This window comes from Zonotrichia albicollis, chromosome 1 (assembly GCF_047830755.1).
Source record: "Zonotrichia albicollis isolate bZonAlb1 chromosome 1, bZonAlb1.hap1, whole genome shotgun sequence".
Taxonomy (NCBI): Eukaryota; Metazoa; Chordata; class Aves; order Passeriformes; family Passerellidae; genus Zonotrichia; species Zonotrichia albicollis.
The window spans coordinates 132,736,392-132,755,926 of NC_133819.1; the positions used below are offsets into that span (position 1 = coordinate 132,736,392).

Here is a 19,535-nt window from a genome sequence, read left to right on the forward strand (position 1 = left end):
AAGACAGCAAAAAGCTGAAAACAGTGTCACATGTTTCAAAAGACATGTCTATACAGTTAAATACTGAGATTATGATCAATTAATGCAGAATTATGCTGAAAAGTACGCTGCATGGGTTACCACTGAGACCAAATGGAGCAAAAATATGCCCTAAGAAAGAGCAAGTGAACCTGCTGGATTTGGTCATTGCACTTTATCCTTCACACAGCTTCTTGAATAAATAGCTGTATAAGCATTAATCAAAATGGAGATCCTAGATATCATTTCAGATATTATATATAGTTTTAAAAAAATGTCTACTAAGAAACTCAAATGGATCACAATTCCAAGGAAAAGTGGGTTGCTCTTACGTGATTGTTTTGTAAGTATGTGCTCTAGTTCATTCCCAGCTCTGACAACATTCACTAAATATCTTCCTGATTAGATTGCCAAGAACAATGTTACTCCATACCCAAGTATGTCAGATAGGTATTATTTGTGCACTGTCACACCCAGAAACAAAGCATCTTACACAGCATAAATTTCTTCCAAAGTTTTCCAAGTCTTCTAGGAATAAGCAGGTTTTAGTGGATAAAAATATTCATATTGCAGTACAGAACATTTATTTCCAGCCAAAGATTTTTCCCAAAATATGCAAGTCAGGCTGTACAACAAAACTTTCAGCAAAAAAGGAGGATTCAGCATATGTTACTTTTTAAAAAAATAGAAATAAATTTAGAAGACATTTTCCTTGGTATCTAAGATCCCCCTCATGATCGTACGAACACATTCCCATGAATGTAAAAATAGAAATCTCTGAGTCCTCTTTTTCCTGAGACTAGGTAAAGAAATAACTTCATTAACTCATATGACTGATTGGTTGGGACAAGAATGATACCAGCAGAAGGGAAAGTTAAAATCCTAATAAATGGATATAAGGTCAGATTATTTTTTTTCCTTGGGAGAATCCTCTTCATCAATTACATTAATTTCTTCTGGTAGTTGTCTCCTACTGGCACACAATCTGATTGTAGAGATTTTGACCAGTAAATTTAAAAATGGACAGTGGAGTAATGTAGAGCATTAAAGTAGTAATATCAGATCTTGACTCTGTTCAGCAGAAAACCACTGAAGTCAGCAGTACACTGAGATGGGAGCTTAGCACACAGGCTGCTCCTATTTGGTATTTGCTGAATCTTTGAAAAGTTGTTTAACTTCCAGCAAAAGAAAGAGAGAAAGAAAAAAAAATATACAGACCAGCATGAGTCATGGATCTGGCCTACTTTATCTTTGAGCAAACTAAGCTTAAGCCAGTGTTTACTAGCATCATGAATATTTGGGCATCTGCAAGGACTATGAAATCCAAGAGAATCCCCAGGCAAAGGAATTACTTCATCCAAGAGCACAACTTGCATTCTTGGACTGGGAACTTGGGCATCTCTTTCTTGACAGGTCCTGTGTGTGAACAGGGAGCAGGGAGGGCTGCTCTGGGCTGTTTCCCACCATGGACATTCACTCCGCAACACAAGGAAGTTCAAATGCCACCCCAGTGGAGTTGTGATGGGTTGACACAGTAGTCATATACTGTTTGTCCAAAAATATATTTCAAGCAGACAAAACTATGCATGGGAATGTCTTCTAAAAAGTTTTGTTTATTTTTTTTTCTGGAGAAACAGTGTTTACAATTGGACATGGTGCTGTACCTCTGTAGCAGAGAAAGTGAGGTCAAAGAGGGTTGCCTTCCTCTGGAACAAAAGGTCAGTGAATGCCTTATTTCCTGAGCAATTTATTTCTACAGACTTGGATCAACTTTTAGAAGAACTTCTCCTACAACAGCTTTGTCAGAAGGTGGCCCTGACAAAGGGCAAGAAAAGAATACCTACTGACTGTGACGTTTTCATTCTGTGTTTTTAGGTAGTATAGGCCCATAAAATTCAAGAGCAGTAAAGAAGGATCATTACCTTAAATATAACAAAAAAAAAAATTACCAATATAAGGGACATATCTTCAGCAGAAGACAGAAGTACCAGGTTTGTGGGTTTCTCAGCATGTCTTTTTGTCCCACTAGAACTCTCCTCTGTCAAGTTCACTTTCATCTATCTGTTCGTCATTTGTGAACTGATCTCATCTATGCACCAGATCAATGCAATCTTGGTCCTATTACAGCTGAAATCCATGGTGAGGAAGAAAGAAAACGTAGACTTGTCTCATTGTCATGAGTTTATGTTATCTTAACAGCTCATCCCAGAATTCTCTGAGGTTGCTGAAAAGTAGGAAGAGAGAACTGAACTACAGGAGTTTCATCACCACTCATGGGGACTGCTGGAGGAAGGACTAGAAGCATTTTGACAGAGAAGTGGGGAAGCCATGAATGTTGTTCTCTTTTTTAACCATTAACTTTGAAACACAGGCATCTTATCTTCTGACCTGGACACTGGCCATGCCAACTCTAGAAGGCTAAATTCCACCAGACAAGCTTAAAGCAGCCTTTGGGTAGTACCTCTGTGGTTTTCTTTGTGAATTAGAGCTTCAGACAGAACAGTATTTAGTACAGTCAGTTTCTTTGGAGTTACTTTAATGCATAAATACGCAAAAGCATAAACTTTTTTCTTAATACTTCATTCCCCCATTTCCTTTCAAGGCATAAATTAGGAGTGGGTAGGAGAAGCAATCCTTTGTAGGTTACCTTGAACTTGGAGAGCAGTTACTTAACATTTGTAATCGAAATAAATGTGCCTCACTCAAAATGCTAGCACTGTATGGATTACATCAAGTGGTTAACTGAAGGCAAAAAAATCTCTTCAGCAACACCCAGTGAAAGCTCCCAACCTCCAACTGCCTTACCCCAGGAGCCAGCCTTGCAAAGTCAGCACTCCCCAGGCCAAACCAGCTGGGGGAGTTGGGGAAGACACACTGACCACACATGCAGGCACTCAGCAGAGGAACAGCAGAGCAGGCACACAGTTAAAGCATCACAAAAATAAATAAGAATAACAGCAAGAAACACAATGGGTATTTCAGCACACCTTTTAATTCGAAAATCTGCTCCTGGCCCACAAAATGACCCCATTCATGGCTGACCTGAGCCAAAGCACCACAAGGGTCACAATCTCATGACCTGCACAACACTTCCTTCCTCTTCCTAAAACTGCAGCCTGCACACCAGCTGACTCATTTGGTCGACCACCAATAAGGTTTCCATCATTTGGTACTCTGCAGGGCACAGTGTGAGAATCTGGCTGTAGCACACAGCTAAACAATTCCTGCATTTAATTTCAAACAAATGGGAGAAGGACGACAGACAATCCACACCACTTCAAAAAGGGACTGCAGTAAGCCAGATGGTGAGGATTACATCTTGGGGATGGCTGCTGGTTTATGATGACAGGATGTGAGGCAAAGAGAGGTAGAAATCTGGCACCCCACCAATGCAGTGCAGTGCAATATCTGCTATGTAGGAAGTGTTTCAGCGGTAAAGGTTGCAACTCCCGGGCCAAGACTGAAGCAGGAGATCACATCATGATATCTTGAATTCACATTTGCTTCAGATTTGTAAATTTGTGATAGTTGAATTACCTACAAAGTGGTTTCATTATTCACAATTAAATATTTTGTGTCATTTATTATGCATGTGAAAAAAGTGATGTAGAATTATTTCATTCTTTTGTTCACAGTTTGAGTCAATTTTGCTTTTTATGCTACCATTTCTCCTTTTTTTCTATTCAAAAAGCATTAAAACAAGGAGTGAAAAGATCCTTTTTCCATGGTTCAAAAAATTGTGATAAACATTTTATATATATCACATTTTAAAATATTGATCTTCTGTATGGATACACACATTCAATCAATTCCAATTTCAACTGCAGAACAAAATCATTAAGCATGCATGTTTGTTAAACCTGTGGCAGAAATAATTTTATTTTCTTCTAGAGGCAAAGGTTTAATTAAACTTGAGACACTGGAGAGAAAATGAAGAGAGTTCTGAAAAAATGGCAGTTCTTCACTGGACTGTCTATAGAACTTTAGATAAATGGAGGTTTCTTAATAACTAATTCTGAAGGTCAGTTTTAGAGCAATTGCACATTATGCTAATTGTTTCAGAAAAATAACTTCTGTGAATTATCATCCAACAAAGTTTCTATCTGCACTTGGTTCATCAATGAAAAAGGAGACAAAGATGTCTTTTATTCTACACCACAAGAGAAGGATGGTTTGAGTTACATGATGAAAAAGACACAACATTATCAGAGTCACCACAGTCATATCCCAAGTCAGTGCTGCATCCATAAAGCAACATGCTGTATTATTGGACACAGTGCAGATAATCCTTTGATCTCTGGTTCTGCTTGTTTTAACAGCCCAGTTTTAAATTGGTATTAGCAATTATGATTCACATTACAATCAAATATGTGGTTTCAGATAAGGAAAGAGAAAAAAAAATCAGTTCTCTGCCTCAAAGATTCAACAATAGATTATAAAGTGCTCAAAGAAGCAAAATGAAGTTATTGAAACCATGCTAGTATCTTTTTGTACCACCCTGAGAGAAGAAATCCTTATCTATTCCTAAAAAATATACATTTAAATGCAAATGCAATTATAGACAAAGAAGATCTGTTCAAACCACTAAAACTGTTTTTATAGCAATTTATACAGTTTCTATGCCACTAGATTTTAACAGCTAAAATTACTGCAAGTTAGCTGCTCATTCTTCATCATTTTAGTAGCTTTCGGAGATCATCTTAATTAAACGACTTAAAGAGATCCTCAGTTAAGCAGGGGAAGGTTTGGTTGGAATTTTCTTTTTGTTTTGCCTTTAAACATATACTGCCTTCCCAATTAAAGAAAAGCTTCTTATTAGAAACCAAAGATGAGTGGTTTCTGTGCTTTTCAACACAAACTTAGACTCCTTTACCCTTTACCAACATTGAATTTAATAGCAAATGATTTAATCTGGCAGACATGCAAATTCTGTATTTTCCTAACTATGTATTACTGTCTGGATCTAAAATAACTAAGATTTTTGCTTCGTGATGTTGCAGAATCCTATGCTGAAAGGTCACAAAAAGATTTTTAAATGGGCTACATATATCATTAGAAAACAAAGCCATCTCTTTCATGCAGATACTTTTGAAAAAAACAGCATTAATTACAGCATGCCCGACCAGATGCTCTCTTAGGAACTTAGGCACCCATGAAAGATTGTCTAGATGCCTCCACTTGTCCCTGTACAAACATGTTCTTCAAGTGTCACTCTTCAATTCTCCAAGTTGTGAATGCATCTAAAATACGCTTTCTTACAGGGCAGGGCAGACTTTCCAAGGAAAAGCTGGATATAATCTCATTGTACAATTTGTGCCATGCCTGCTACGTTGTAAATACTTTAGAACTGCTTTCAGTGAATAGGGCCAAGGTATGAGGCACCTTACCAGGGGCACATTGTACATTACATTTCTGCTTCCTAAAGATAAACAGATCCCATTTCATTCTGATGAGTATGAGTGATTCCTATGAATTTGCCAGGACTATTCTGAATTGCTGTTTTCTTCTTCAGAGTACTTAGTACTTTCATGTTTCTGACCCTGGCAACACCTGTAATCACATTCCCTCACCATGGTCCAGTCACTACCAGATTCCAAAGGTCACAATGAAGAGTGACTGTGAACTTAGCTCAAATTGTTCTTAATTCACTGAAAACCCTGTTAGAGATTAAAGAAAATTGAAGTAATTTGAGTCCTAACCATTGCTGGCTTGGAGCATTCTGAAAGCATTCTCAAGCATTCTGAAAGGCTTGCTGGGGATTTTGAAGGAGCAACAAGGGCTGTTATGTTGATCCCTAGCAGGACATTGTGTACATAACAAAGTCCAGAGACAAAAGAATAGAAAGTTTTTGTACTTTCATATAATCTAGAATATTATCTTTACTAATTTTGTTGAAATTTAACCAGTCTGTCAAAGACATCTTATTTATATTTCTTTATACTTAGTTGTATCGCTTTCCTGAAACTAATAATTTAAATTAGTCTAGGCAATTTTAACTTAAACAGCCAAATTAATCAATGAAAAAGTAAATGTATCGTACTTAGTGGATAAGGGTGCAATCCAATTATTTTGTTGAATTTATTTGAAGGCTGGAAAGTCTAATTAGTGAGAAAGAACATCAGACTTGGGCTTGCTATAAATAGAGTTATTAACTGTATCCTATTTATATGCACAGCTGCAGTCTTCCCGGAGGACCCGCAGAACCACTTGCAGAACGTGTTAAGAGATGGTCAAACAAAGTATCATCTGAATGTTAATTCCAGCTAAGTGAACATATCCCTGAAGCACTGTGACATATAAACTAAGGTCAGTGGACTTCAGGCAGAAGTGGAGAATATAAACCCAAGACTTCAGGTTCACAATGCCAAGAAACAAAGTCATACAAGCAGAACAGACCACAAGCTGTATTATCTGCTTGTAAGATAAGACAGAAAGAAACATTCTTGACAACAGTTAAAGATACTGTTTCTCCTTTCCTTCACAAAGACCTCAGGTCCTCTTCCTGATTATTTGAAAGGTGAAAGAAGAAGATGGAGGACATCACATTTCAGACCTGAGTAATCTTCTCTTAGCAAGAAGCTGGATGATTGACACTTCACATTTGGAATGGTAGAATATGCTCTACTCTTCTGAGCAGCGTGCCACAGAAGGCAGTGTCCTAAAACTATCTCATGTATATATGTACACACATCTTACAGCAACAAATTTCTTTAAATTTTATTTCACTAAATAAATTTCACTTGTGTGCTTCTCACACAAGCAGCATATTAAACTTGGCACACTAACAGGATGAGAAAAATCTTTGTCCAGCTGACATCACTGAAAGTGAAAATGAAGCACAATGATCATAAGGCCAGGTACACGATTAAAAAAATAAAGCCCAGAATTAAAGAAGTAGTGTGACAACATTAATATAATTCTCCACATTAAAATATTTAAAATACACAGATAATTCTATCTCTATTTCCTTATATGTATTCTAGGGGAAAAAAAAGCCCACTGATGTGGTGCAATTTCTAACACAATATAGTTTTCAGACTATTTATTCTTACATCATGATATTATTCCATTCACCCTCTACATGTTAATATCTGACTGAATGAGTTGGAACACAGATTTTTTTTTTCTGAATAATTTATACCAGAAAACTGTAAACTGTTTTTGAGATTAATATTTCACAATTATGGTTGTGAATTCAAGCACTGAGAAAGAATTCAGATCTCAAGGAATTATGTAACTACCAGAAGAATATGCATTTTAGTATATTTTTGTTCAAATATGTAAATTAGTCTATGGGATAAATGACAAATGTGAAAAGCCAATGCAGATTGTGAGGAACATGTTTTTCAGTATGTGTAAAGAAGCAAATCTACAAAACCTGTAGTACAGAATACATTTTCACTTAAAGACCCTGTAACATCCTTTTATCCTTTGCGACCTCAGTAAAAAATAATGGGATCTCAGTTCTAACCACATAAATCAGTTTATATTTGTGACAAATACTATTGAAAGGAGACAAGAGGATTTTTGTCCAAAGTTCCATTTACCTGTTACAATGAATTAGAGTTATATTTGTGCACAATGAAATTCTAGATAACTTGCATATTATATCATGACATATTGGTATAAGTACTGACAACAATTGAGAAACTTTATGAACAAAATTCATTCTTTGATTTAAGATCTATGCCTGCCAGACTCACAAGACCTTTAACATTTTAATAACAAGTATTTTGGACAGATTTTACTGGTATTATGTGTTTTACAGGGTATTTTGCTTTGCCAAACCGTACCAAATATGTTTGTACCATTGCAGCTACATTTACAACAAAGCTAGAGTAGCCAAGTTCAAGACCTTTAAGGTCTCAGAAGCCTAGGGGCCTTCTTCTAGACCAAAGTATAAACTACATGACAATAGCAAAAGAATTGTAAAGAATTTTAAAAAGCTTTTAAAAAGAAAAAGAACAAATGATAGTAATATTTTTATAATGTACTTTGTTAGTAAACCAAGGTTTTGAGAACAATTCCATCCAATGTGGTCCATTAAAGACCACACCAACTGTATCAGCTTATTGTTTATACCACTCCTCCCCACTCCCAGATCTCACAAAGCAGCAATGGGAGGCCTAAAACCCTACAAGTCTACCCACAATTCAGGAGCTGGTTCCATGTTTCACCAGCTCTGTCTGTCCACCAAAACTGTGACTTCTGCTATCCTTGAGTAACCATCTCAGTTGCTGCAATCACACAGTTCTCAGAGTAAAAACTCTGCTGTCGGTATCTCAATGTGATTAGCAGACCAAGTTCTTTCCCCCTTGCACCTCAGTCCCAACCTGAGAAATGAAATTTTTCATTTCACTTCTTTTAGTATTTCTCCATCCATTCCATCAACAATGTTAGCTCTGTCCACTAGGTAAGAATCTCACAGTCAGATCTTCCACCTTGGTCCTGCATGTGGGAATCTCTGAATCTGTGTTGAAGAGCCCTCAATATCCAGCCCACATACTCTTATCCAGCCCACATACTCTTAGACAAGCAGTTTTCCATTTAACTTGCATGGAAAATATGTACTTTTTTAACATGACATTCATGAAAAGGTCTTGGTAGTCCTCCTTCTGTTGTACAAGGTTAAGTATATAGTCTGCACCTAACAAATACAAACATACAAGTACAGGTATTTGAAAACCCCTGTAGAGAACAGTTACTTTGAGACTAACCCTTGACACTTGGCACTAGTCTTTCCGGCACCTACTTATCCATAATGAAAAGAAAAATATTGTTTCTTTTCTCCTTCCTCCTCAGTATTGTGTGTATTAGTACTTCACACCTCAGGCAAGTTTTACATCTGCCAAACGCAGGACTACCCTTTAGACATTCTTGCATATCAGAATGCAAGAAAGACACTGTGTAATTTCAGAAGATAACTTTTGGAACGTGGAGGAAAAGAGCTTTCACAACCATTTGTAAATCCTATGTGTATTTGTAAATTATTACTGAAATAAAATCCCACAGTAATTCTTTAAACTGCTGTGTGGGAGTAGATAAAAAAGAATGGTTGGAAAGAAAAAATATTATAGCATATCTGTTTATAGTCACACCATCAAAAGGACTACAAAACTGCATGCTCTGATTAATTTGCTGACCAACAGAACAAGCACTTTAAATATTAATTTTTAATTTCTAGTGTCAGAATTTAGTTGGTTATAGTTTAGGATGTAAAGGATTTAATACACAACCAAACACTCTGAAGAGTAGTGCCCAGAACAAAGGTCCAGCAAGTAGCTTTGGGCAGAAACCAGTCTAGATTCAAATAAAGGAAGGAGCTGGGGTGGGCAGCCAGCTGTCATGTACAGGTGATAGCTATGGCCACGCTCCAGTGGAAGGCAGGAAGCTCTCTGGCTAGACTTACATCAGGAGAATAAAAATAGAACATATATAGCAGGGTGACGGCGCCATTCAACTCTTCCAAACTCCACTTGAGCCCAGTGAGGAAGGCCACCTACACGTCCTCATCCCTTGTCACTGTCACCCTGGTGCTGCAGTGACCCAGGACACGGCCAACTGCATGCCAGTGAGCTGAGACTCTAAGAAGGTGCTGCTCCTTGTGGAGCAGGCATTGGTGGTCACTAAAGCCAATACATTCTTCCTTCATATTTCAATGGTTTATGTGCAGTGACAGCAACTGTGCCTCAGCTGGCCAGAGGAGAACCCTTTCCAAGAGTTGCTGGTTTGCTCAGACCTAGTGGAGCACATCCCTTAGTCCTCTTCTGGTATCACCAAGCTGGGACACAGAGCAGCTTCGGGTACCTTCAGGATCAGCAGAGACTGCTACCACCCTGACCATCCCCCCCACTCTCACCTGCCCACATATGGACATGGTCTGGTTATTTGGAAAACACATGAACCTCATAAAGGTCACAATACACTGGTGACCCTTCAGGAGTTCCTTCCAGAAAAATTGTATCAGGAAAATAATTTTTGAAAATATCTAAGTTGTTTTGAATCTTTCTTCCACATATAAACATTCACTTGCTCCACCAATATTTCAGATACCCAGCTCTAAGTAGTACAATGTTTTTCAACTGTTGCCACTAAACAACATCAACCCTGTATGTACAAATGAAACTTAAGTTGTAGCTATTGCACACCGGATACTGAAGTTTCTAAAAACATAATTACATTAGGGTGCAATGGCCTTTTAATCAGGAGGGGAACTACTGCCAAATTTTCCCTAGCAGAATTAAATGCTTTCAGTCAGCTCTTGGGTTTTAAATAGGCGATTCAGGTTTTAGAATATTTGCCATGCTTTACAGCACAAAATCCAGCATGCCCTTTAGTCTTAAAATCTGAAATAAAATTGGCCTTCTGGTAGTTAAAATAACTAAATAAACAAACAAAAAAGAAATAAAATAATCATGTTACAATGAAAAATTTCCTCCATATCAGTCTCATATTAATTTGACTGTTGTCATCATGACAAGACCTCTGTTTTAGAACAAATGACAGCAATATTGCCACTCCCACAAGACCCAGGATAAAAGACAGGCTCCAATTAATAGTACGAAAGCCAGTTATTAATAAAACAAACACACCCAGAGGTACTACTTATTTCAGCAAATATCAACAAAAGTACTTCAAAGAAAATACATTTCCCAACATTGCCAATGTTCTTTCTTTACCCTTTCTCTTGTTTCTTTTTTACCATTTCTTTTTCTAATTCTCTTGCCCACCAGTTCACTGTCATGAAGTAATGGGCAAGCACTCTCAAAACTTTCAAAACCAAATCTCCCTAATAATCTTCTAATTCTTTCAAATTCATTTAAATTGTAGCAGCAACAGGGATCAGTTTACAGTCACAGGAGAAAGGTTCACAGAATTGTATTTAGAAACCATTCAACTTTTTGGAATGAATAGCAAAACAATCCACATGGAGAAAATGTGATAATGGAGCCATAATATGATGGCATCAGGCTCTTAAAATATTTCTCCTCAAAGCTCTATTGTATGCATGATTTACTTTGAGCATAGGGATATCTGGAAGCCACATCAAAGACCTAATGGATAGACATTTTGTTAACATATGTAGAACTGATGCCAGGCCATAAAACAACACTGCACTGAGTATTACACATCTTCAGAGGAGTTTGGCTGTTTTTGTTGATTTTTTTTCTTGAGGTTGGGGTGGATTTTTGGTCTACAAATTATTTCTTCCGTTATGTGCATGAATGCCTAACAGGCTCAGAAGAGAACAATTTTTATGTTCTCTTGTTCCCTGGATCTTTGCCCAGCATCACAAAATCTGAGACAGGGTTGATCTTTGAAACTGGGAAAGGAAGAAGAATGAAAAAATAAACAAGCATCTATATCCTTTGCAGAACAGGTTCTGCTACATCAATCACAGGCTGGTAAAGAACCTTACAATCCATGCTACCATGTTAGCATCTCTGTTTCTCAGGTCATCCCTAGGACTGCTACTTTCAAAGAGCTGATCAAACTTGGCTCAAAGCTACGGTGCATTCTTCAATGGTCTTTCATGTTCTTGGTGTTCAAAATGGAGACAATTTTTAAACCGCACAAACTGCAGATATGGCATTCCATAAAACCAGGAGGCAAAAAGCTTTGTAGAGTAAATTCCTGGAACAGCTCTCCAGGATTCTGAAAAGGCCACTTATAAGCTCCTCTGTTTCTCCTCTAAAGTATTTATCCTGGATCACAGAATAATGAGCAGCAAATTTATGTACTTTGTAGGGCACTTAGGAAACAGTTTTTCCATCACTTAGTAACTGTAAGATAAGTAAAACAGCACTGCACACCAAGAAACACAGAGTATGAAAAGACACTGAAAGTCAAGATTGCAGAAGAGTTACAACTTTATCCATTTTGTTACCTTTTCAGTTAATCACATATTTTGTGGTTCCATGTTTGGCACATTAGGTACATTGAAGCCAGATTAACAACAAACAGCTGCTATTTATAGCATTTCCCCAGAGATGGGAATGGTTGCTGCTGTGCTTTAAGACCAATCATGTTACATCTGTATTAAAATGAGAAGACAAACATGTTTTACTGCCAACTCTGCCAGAATTTCAAATGAAAACCACATTAGTTAACTTGTGAATTTCTCAGTCAGTCAGTCTCCAGTGTCAGCTTACATAGTTTAAATAAAACATCTCACCAGCACACAATACAACACAAAAGGATGCTAGCAGCATGGGCCTAGGTGCAAAAGAATTCTCAAATACTACTCCAAGATAAAAGTCAGGAATGGACCGCAAATGTCTCTAACCCACAATAGCCTGGACCTCAGCAGGTTCTGCTACCATACCTTTATCATTTCACAAACTCTTTGGCTCAGTTGTCAGCAGTCATGCCAGCTTAAATATGTTAAGTCCTACAACCCACAGGTTTTCTACTCTCACTGCTGTCCTAAGCACCGTGAGAACGGGATCCCAAGCTCAGAAAGGTTGCCAGGACATCAAGTCATAGCATGTTTGGTCCCACTGTTTCCTATTTGTTTATATGAAGAAAAGGTGAATCTTGGATTCATTATCTTATAGGCACAGGCTCACCTCCTTTAGGCACCTACAGGTTAATCAGGCCTCAGCAGGCACTAATCAAGGACCTCAACTCCCCTGAGGATGGTGGATGTCTCTGCTCTGACCACGCATGATCACACCCGCTCTGACACAGGAAGAGTCTTGTCTGGGGTGAAAAGTCCTTTCCTAACTTAGAGGGAATAATACAATTATAAACAGAACAGAGACATTGGTGAGACACTGAACTTTATTGACAGAATTACAAAATCCATTTCCTTTTTCTGTTCAGACGCTTTCTACACCATCTGAAAACTTAGTCCTGCAAAGTTGCAGCTTGCAGTAGATTTCACCATCCATTTTTGCTAGCTGGAACAATTGCTTACTGCCTACTGACCAGTCAAACAAAAAGAAAAAAGCAGGAAGGAAACCTGAAGTATCAGTGGGTTAATTTTTCAAAAGTATTTGCACATTGGGTACAAAGATGCCTCAAAAGGACACAGGACATGTGTGCTCATGTCACATCATCACCCCTGAAGATGAATGTACCCCTGAGAGCTTGATGCCTCACAAAGCATTAGTCACACTTCTTTTACTGCTTTAGGTTACTTGGAAATGTAAATGTGTTGAAGTTAAGCAGAGGTACCTAAAACAAGGTTTGTAACTCAAACAATTCAGAGTATCCATTTTGATAATTTCAACATTTCTTGTGGCAGGAATGACTTTCAGAAAATTAAGTCCAAAATACAGGAAAATTTTAGGAAATATATCAAAAATATGTCAACTTCTATTTTTCTGGTTTCCTTAATATTTTTCTAGTTTAACCCCCTAATCCCCAATTGCTATTTGCAAGAATCCACATAAAGCACTTGGAAAAATGATTAAAAGGAGGAACAGAACTGGATATGCTGCAAAAGTGGTCAAATTAAAAAAAAAAAAACAACAAAAACCACCAAACCCCAAAAAACCCCAAAAGCAAATCAAAAAAAGAACTCCCAAAAAAACTCTAAAGAGGTGTGGAAAAAAAGAATTTTATCCTTTAATGTATTTTAATAATAATAAATATTGTTTGTAGCATAAACTTGTCAGACACATTATTTCAGTTCATAGCGATTACTTTTAATAAATATGTTAAAATCTCATGGAAGGAGTCAATTCATTATTTATAAATCAAGCAGTATATTTAATTCTGGTCAATATATAGATGAACACAAGTATACCTAAATGTGTATTATAACTTGAGCTGAATCACTTTTCACCAGACTTCACACGCTTTCTTCAGTGTCCTATAGCAACCCACATTTTCAACTACGTTTCAGGGGTTTAAGTCATAATTTGCTGCAATACCTGTGACCAGCTATGCTTCAGAGGTTTTTACCTAATTTTAAACTGTTTTGCTTTAGACCTTTGTAAGAGCAATATCACCCACTGTTAATTTCTCACCCAGAGTTCAGAGATCCAGATTTCGGTTTGTTTCAATTCAAAACTTAAACTGAAATTTTGGCCTGAGGAAATGGCACCTTTTTGTTACCCTGGATTTGTACTGCATTTTGAAACACTTTGGCATAGAGGGCATTGTAAGAGTTTGGATCTGCCATGTATTTTATTGCCCAAATAGCAAGATGGTTCCCATTTTTACCAGAGTAACGCAATGGAATGAGCATGGTGAAGGACCCATTAAGGCTCCAACAGGAAAAAAAACTAGTACTAAAAAACCTAAACATTCACTAGTTTTATTTTTCTGTTTCTTGGTTACATTTTCAAAGTGTGTCCATTACCACTCCCATTATCATCAGCAGGGGGCTTGTAAATAAGCCTTTACCCAATGCTTAAGAAAAATGAGCTTGTCAGTAGACGTAGTGGAGAGATCCCAATCCACTTCAATACTTAAAGAAACAGAGCAGGAAAGCAAAGAGAAAATCAAGTCCAGGCAAGCACCTTATCTTTGAAGTCTACATTTGAACAATTCATAACCTGAATTGAAATGCCAAATTTTGAAATATACCAAACATAATTCAGGAAAGACAGCAAATTCACTGGTTAGAAATATTGTTTAAAATGCAGATGACATAAAATTAAATTAAATTAACCTTAATTAGAAAGTTGGAGCATTTAACTTGGTAAATACGTGTTTCATGAAGCTGGACAAACAGGTGATCTTATGTAAACCAATCAACCATCAGGGTAGTTACTCTTTCCCTGCCCAGTGACCAAGCTGCTGAAATTGAGCACTCATGCTAACATTGAGAATCTCTGACACCACAAGGCAGAGCTACCGAACTGTCATCTCAGAAAAGATAAAATCTCTTAAATATATAGAACCTCTTGCCTGGTTTAAAGGTCCATGATAGTCACTCTTCTTCTCCATTGAAGCCATAAACAGTACAGTGTTTACCAAAGCATGTGGCTCAGTACTCTAGCAGCAATTTCTAGTGCTGCTGTAATTGAGGTTTCATCAACATTTTCACAATAAAACATATTGCCAGAAAAGTAATTCCCTGTTGTAAGCTGACACAGAAGACATTGTACCAGGCACAAATCCTTCAGCACCAAGAGTTTGGTTTGTATGATTTTTAGCTAAGAAGTTGGAAGAAAAGAGAAAGGAAGAAGAAAAGTCTTACAAATGGAAGACAACAATGTAGAATTATGAAATGTTCAAACAGAATTTGTGGTGCAGATGGTTTATTCCAACCATATATACCTGCTAAACATAGCCAGGAAACTCGTTACTGGTAAAAGACTGAAAAGCTAAAATGTCTAAAATATAGAAGAGAATGTGAATAAAAATTACTTGCTTTAGGGATTTCTCCAAAAGGGCCGGTTTGGTTTTTGATTGTTTCTTCCACATTTTTAAAGAGAAAATGAGGGGGTTTTGTATATTTTCACCCACCTGCTCTGGGTACTTGCTTCCAACTATCTCTGCCACAGTGTTAAAGGACAGAGAGTCTGGATAAGTCTTAGCTCCCATCCTCAGGTGTACAACAATCCTAGTGCCACGGAGAGACATTCGCGACATCATTTCAGCATCTTCCACAGTGATGCAAGCAGTGGGAATTTGGGGTACATCAGGCTGGTAACTCTGCTCCCCAGTATGTGGACTGTTAAAAAAACCAACAAAACATAATGTTAACAACTTTGCTCTGTAATTTTTTTAGCATTACTGTAGAATTATTAAAAATAATGACAATCATGACCATCCCTGCCATATTCTCAAAAGAGATATAGCTACAATTCTTAACAAAACTTTTGACAAAATACATCAAATGTTTTAACACTACTCAGAATATCTGACTGTTACTCTTAAATATATCTAGAATTCTATTCATTGTCAGCTCCGTTTAGGTCATTGCCACACTTTGATATCACACTCCATTCACTGCTTTACCAGAAAGAAAAGCAATGAAAAGTCTAAATGAACAGGTTACCATAAGTGCATTTTTTTTCTTACTGCGGCAAGTAATGAAATTAAAATTCACTATTAAATTTTAATGCTATTTTCCACATAACAGAATTGCAGAACAGATGAGGTTGGCAGGAACCTCTGAAGATCATCTGGACCAACCTCCCCACTTGAGCGGGCCACCCAAAACCAGCTGCCCAGAACCACACATAATGCATGGAAATCTTCACCTGTGAGCCTTCTCACAGCAGCAGATACACTTTTTTATACACTTAAACAAACAATAAAAATTTTAAATTGGGTTGTTTTTAAGTCTTCTAAACTGGAAAAAAAACCCCTATTTAATTCCTGGAGGAGATATGTTAAGGAGGAAAGGAGAAACCTACTTTGTAAGGTTATAGATTAAGCAAAATGGGAGAGATTATTCAATTATATTTATTGAGAAGAATAATCCCTTCTCAACAATAACAAGTCATATTGTAATCAATAACATAATCTGCAGAGTAGATATGTATAAACATTTATTTCACAAGGAAATACTAAAAATGAGTTAAACCGAGGTCTTACAGGAGCTTCCTCAGAGTATAGACAGATCAGTATATTAAGTGACAACAGTTGAGGAAATTATTGCTCCTGGTTGTTTACAGCAGAACCTCAATCAAAGGCCAGTGTCTCTTCCCATCAGCTTTGCAGGTCAGGTGACCCACGGCTCACCTTTGAAATTACATTTAACCTGAAACTCTGCATTTCCTGTTCCATGTAATAGTCCCTGAGTGGGATAAACCCATGTAGACTTATAAGTTCAGACCTTTTTTTTCCTTTTTTTTTCTCTTTGTCAGATAAAAAAAAATGGCATCCCTCATCCCCACTTTTAAACTGCGATAACTTGCTGCATGTGTTTAATATTTCTTTGAGTGTTTGGGGATAAATCCAGCATGTTAACCAAAAGACCTTCCAAGCAATGTAAAATAAACAGACTGCAAAAAAAGAAAAAGAGAGATGATGGTTTCATGTACTAATATTAAAAAACCCCAAACCCTACATTTAACAACTGAGCAGAAACTGTTTGTTTCGGGTAATTTTAAATGAATGTTTTTGCCTGTGTCTTCTGGCAGGTTTATGTCTTAGTACTAACATGGTGTATATGCTGAATTGCAGTAATTCAAGTTTTATCACTGATTTCAAGGTCCTTGTTATTTCTTAGATAAAGAAAGAAAAGAAACTCCTTAAACTGTATTTGTTTTCCCAATTTAAGCAGCAAGCACATTTATTGCAGATGCTCCATCGTGATGTTCTACCACAATTGTGGATAAGGCTTCTGACAACTCACACAGTTGTCAGTGCTTACACACCTCAAGTAAAGGAACATTTGCAGGTACAAAATTTACCCAGCTAGCCCAAAAAATAAACCTTGAAGTTACCCAGAAGTGCCATTTGTATGCTCAAACTACCACTCTGCCAAGATTACAGAGGTAAAGCCTATTATCCAAATTAAACCATACTGGCGTGGGCTGGCAGAGCCAGCAACAGCTCAGATGACACCAGGATCTGACAGGAATGGACGACTGCCCAAATTATTTCTACAAAAAGGGAAATGGACCCTAAGCATGACTGGTACAAAGTCACAAAGCAATACCACAGTACTGTAGATTCCTAATGCTGCACGATGAACTCACATAGAAAACATTTGTGGCAGACACTAAGCATCCTGAGATGCACCTGATTAAAGTTTACATGCATGCAAAACATGCCATGTTTTAAGTATATCATCTACATAATAAATTGCTTAATAAAATGCCAAAGAGTACATCAAAAAACATGTAAACAGAGCAAATTAAGTACCTTTTATGTAGAGATAACCAAGAACTGGAAAGGCTACTGACCATATGGCAAGACCTGAGCAAGAACTAACAAAATAGAAATTACTAGCAGACTCTGTGTAACAGATGAAGAGAAGCATTTCCCAGTTTGGCTCAAAACAGGGCAAACAGGACATAGTTTGGGGAAATCAGGAGAAAAAAAAATTTTGGTGGGGGCAGGGGAAGCAGAGGGGATAACAAGAAAGGGATTTTTTTCATTAATTCTGAACAAACATTATTTTGGGACTATTTTGTCAAAAGAAGAAGGATCTTATTAAAAAAAAAAAAAATTAAACTCTCTTGCATTTACCATTCCTTGCACCTTGAAAAGGAAATGAAAGGAAAGCATCACATAACAGCACCTATAGAGATCACAAAGAACCCTGACTGCACCAGCCTTCAACTTAAAAACGTTGGTACCTACAGGCAAGCAAGGTGCACCTCTGGAATTTCCCACTAACACCTGGGAGTGATGTTAGCATCTGCTTCAAACACACATTCTCTGAAAAATGCTGTTATCCAAGAAACCCTAAATTAATTCTGCAAAACTTTAAGGGTAGTTAGGTTATTTAATATATGATACCCCAGTTCAATACCATAACTTGGTGTTCAGAAGAGATGGTAAGTTTTCCCATTATTTTTTATTTACTTAACAAAAGTATCTGTTTTGATTTTAGATCTACTGACTCACCTCACATCCATATTTAAACTATTAATTGAAAGCATATTAATGTTACAACAAACTCACAGTCATTTGGTCCTGACATTCTTGTTCAACAGCTGACAAAATTCAGATAAATAAAGTAGTTGAGTTTTGCTTCTGATAAAGCCCTAGATTTCACATCTTGGAAAGTATTTAAGAGAAGTGTCATGGTATTAATAAAAGCAGAGAAAAGGCTCAAAAAAAACCCCCCACATTTTCTCTGTGGTACACGTCAAATGGCTAGTAAGAAACAAATGTGGCTTGTATCTTACACAAAATTGTAAAGAGAGAATAAAAAATTCAAAAAAGCAACTAGTTAGTTTCTCTTCTGAGTAAAACAATCAAATGTGGAGAAACTAAAAAATGTGGATTAAAAGATGTGCTGCTGGTGTTAGGTCACTTCTAACTCTTCTTACTGTGGTAGCTGACCTAGCATGCTCCATTATTTGTTCCTGCACTTCCAACCCTTATCTCTAAGATAAGCTAAAATGCCCAGGGAAAAGTAAACTGTGTAACTGCTTCAAGCTAAACTGGATGCTCTGACAGAAAACAGATCTCAAGTTGAAGCCTTGGAAAATGATGAGAATCTCCGAAGGAGAGAAGTAAGCAAAGCATGACATTACAAGAACTCTAACATGGCTAAAAGGAAAAAAAAACACCAACCAATCAAAACTTGATTATACAAAAGCTTAGAAAGATTTATTTCAGCCATAATGTGTATGCACATACCCTCAGTGCACTATTCTTCACATCAACCTAGAAAAGCAATGTAGAGTTGGGAAATGAAAAATCAATGTTGTCTAAGAATTGCCAGTGTTGTCTAAGTTTGCTCATTCAGACAAACACATTAGAAGACTCTTAATTACATATGTGACCACCTATTTTCTACAGAATCCATGTAAAATTCTCTGTATGAACCACATGTAAACTAAAAATTCTTATCAGATCAGCCAGTTTGTTAATATTGACTTGAATGATAACATACATTCCTGAGTAGAGCTGTGACTACTTTAATCACTGGC

At 37.1% G+C, this 19,535-nt stretch overlaps 1 protein-coding gene across 2 annotated transcripts in view; it reads right to left on the reverse strand.

The window, feature by feature from the left end:
* The window catches only part of CPQ (carboxypeptidase Q), a 148,523-nt gene that overhangs the window by 80,073 nt on the left and 48,915 nt on the right, over positions 1-19,535 (reverse strand). For both annotated transcript variants that reach the window (XR_012583124.1, XM_005479483.4), the window contains exon 4: positions 15,442-15,649. Coding sequence is in view for 1 of the 2 variants with exons in the window: in XM_005479483.4 (XP_005479540.2) it covers positions 15,442-15,649 (208 nt within the window). In the remaining variant the exon portion in view is untranslated. The remainder of the gene's footprint in view (positions 1-15,441; positions 15,650-19,535) is intronic.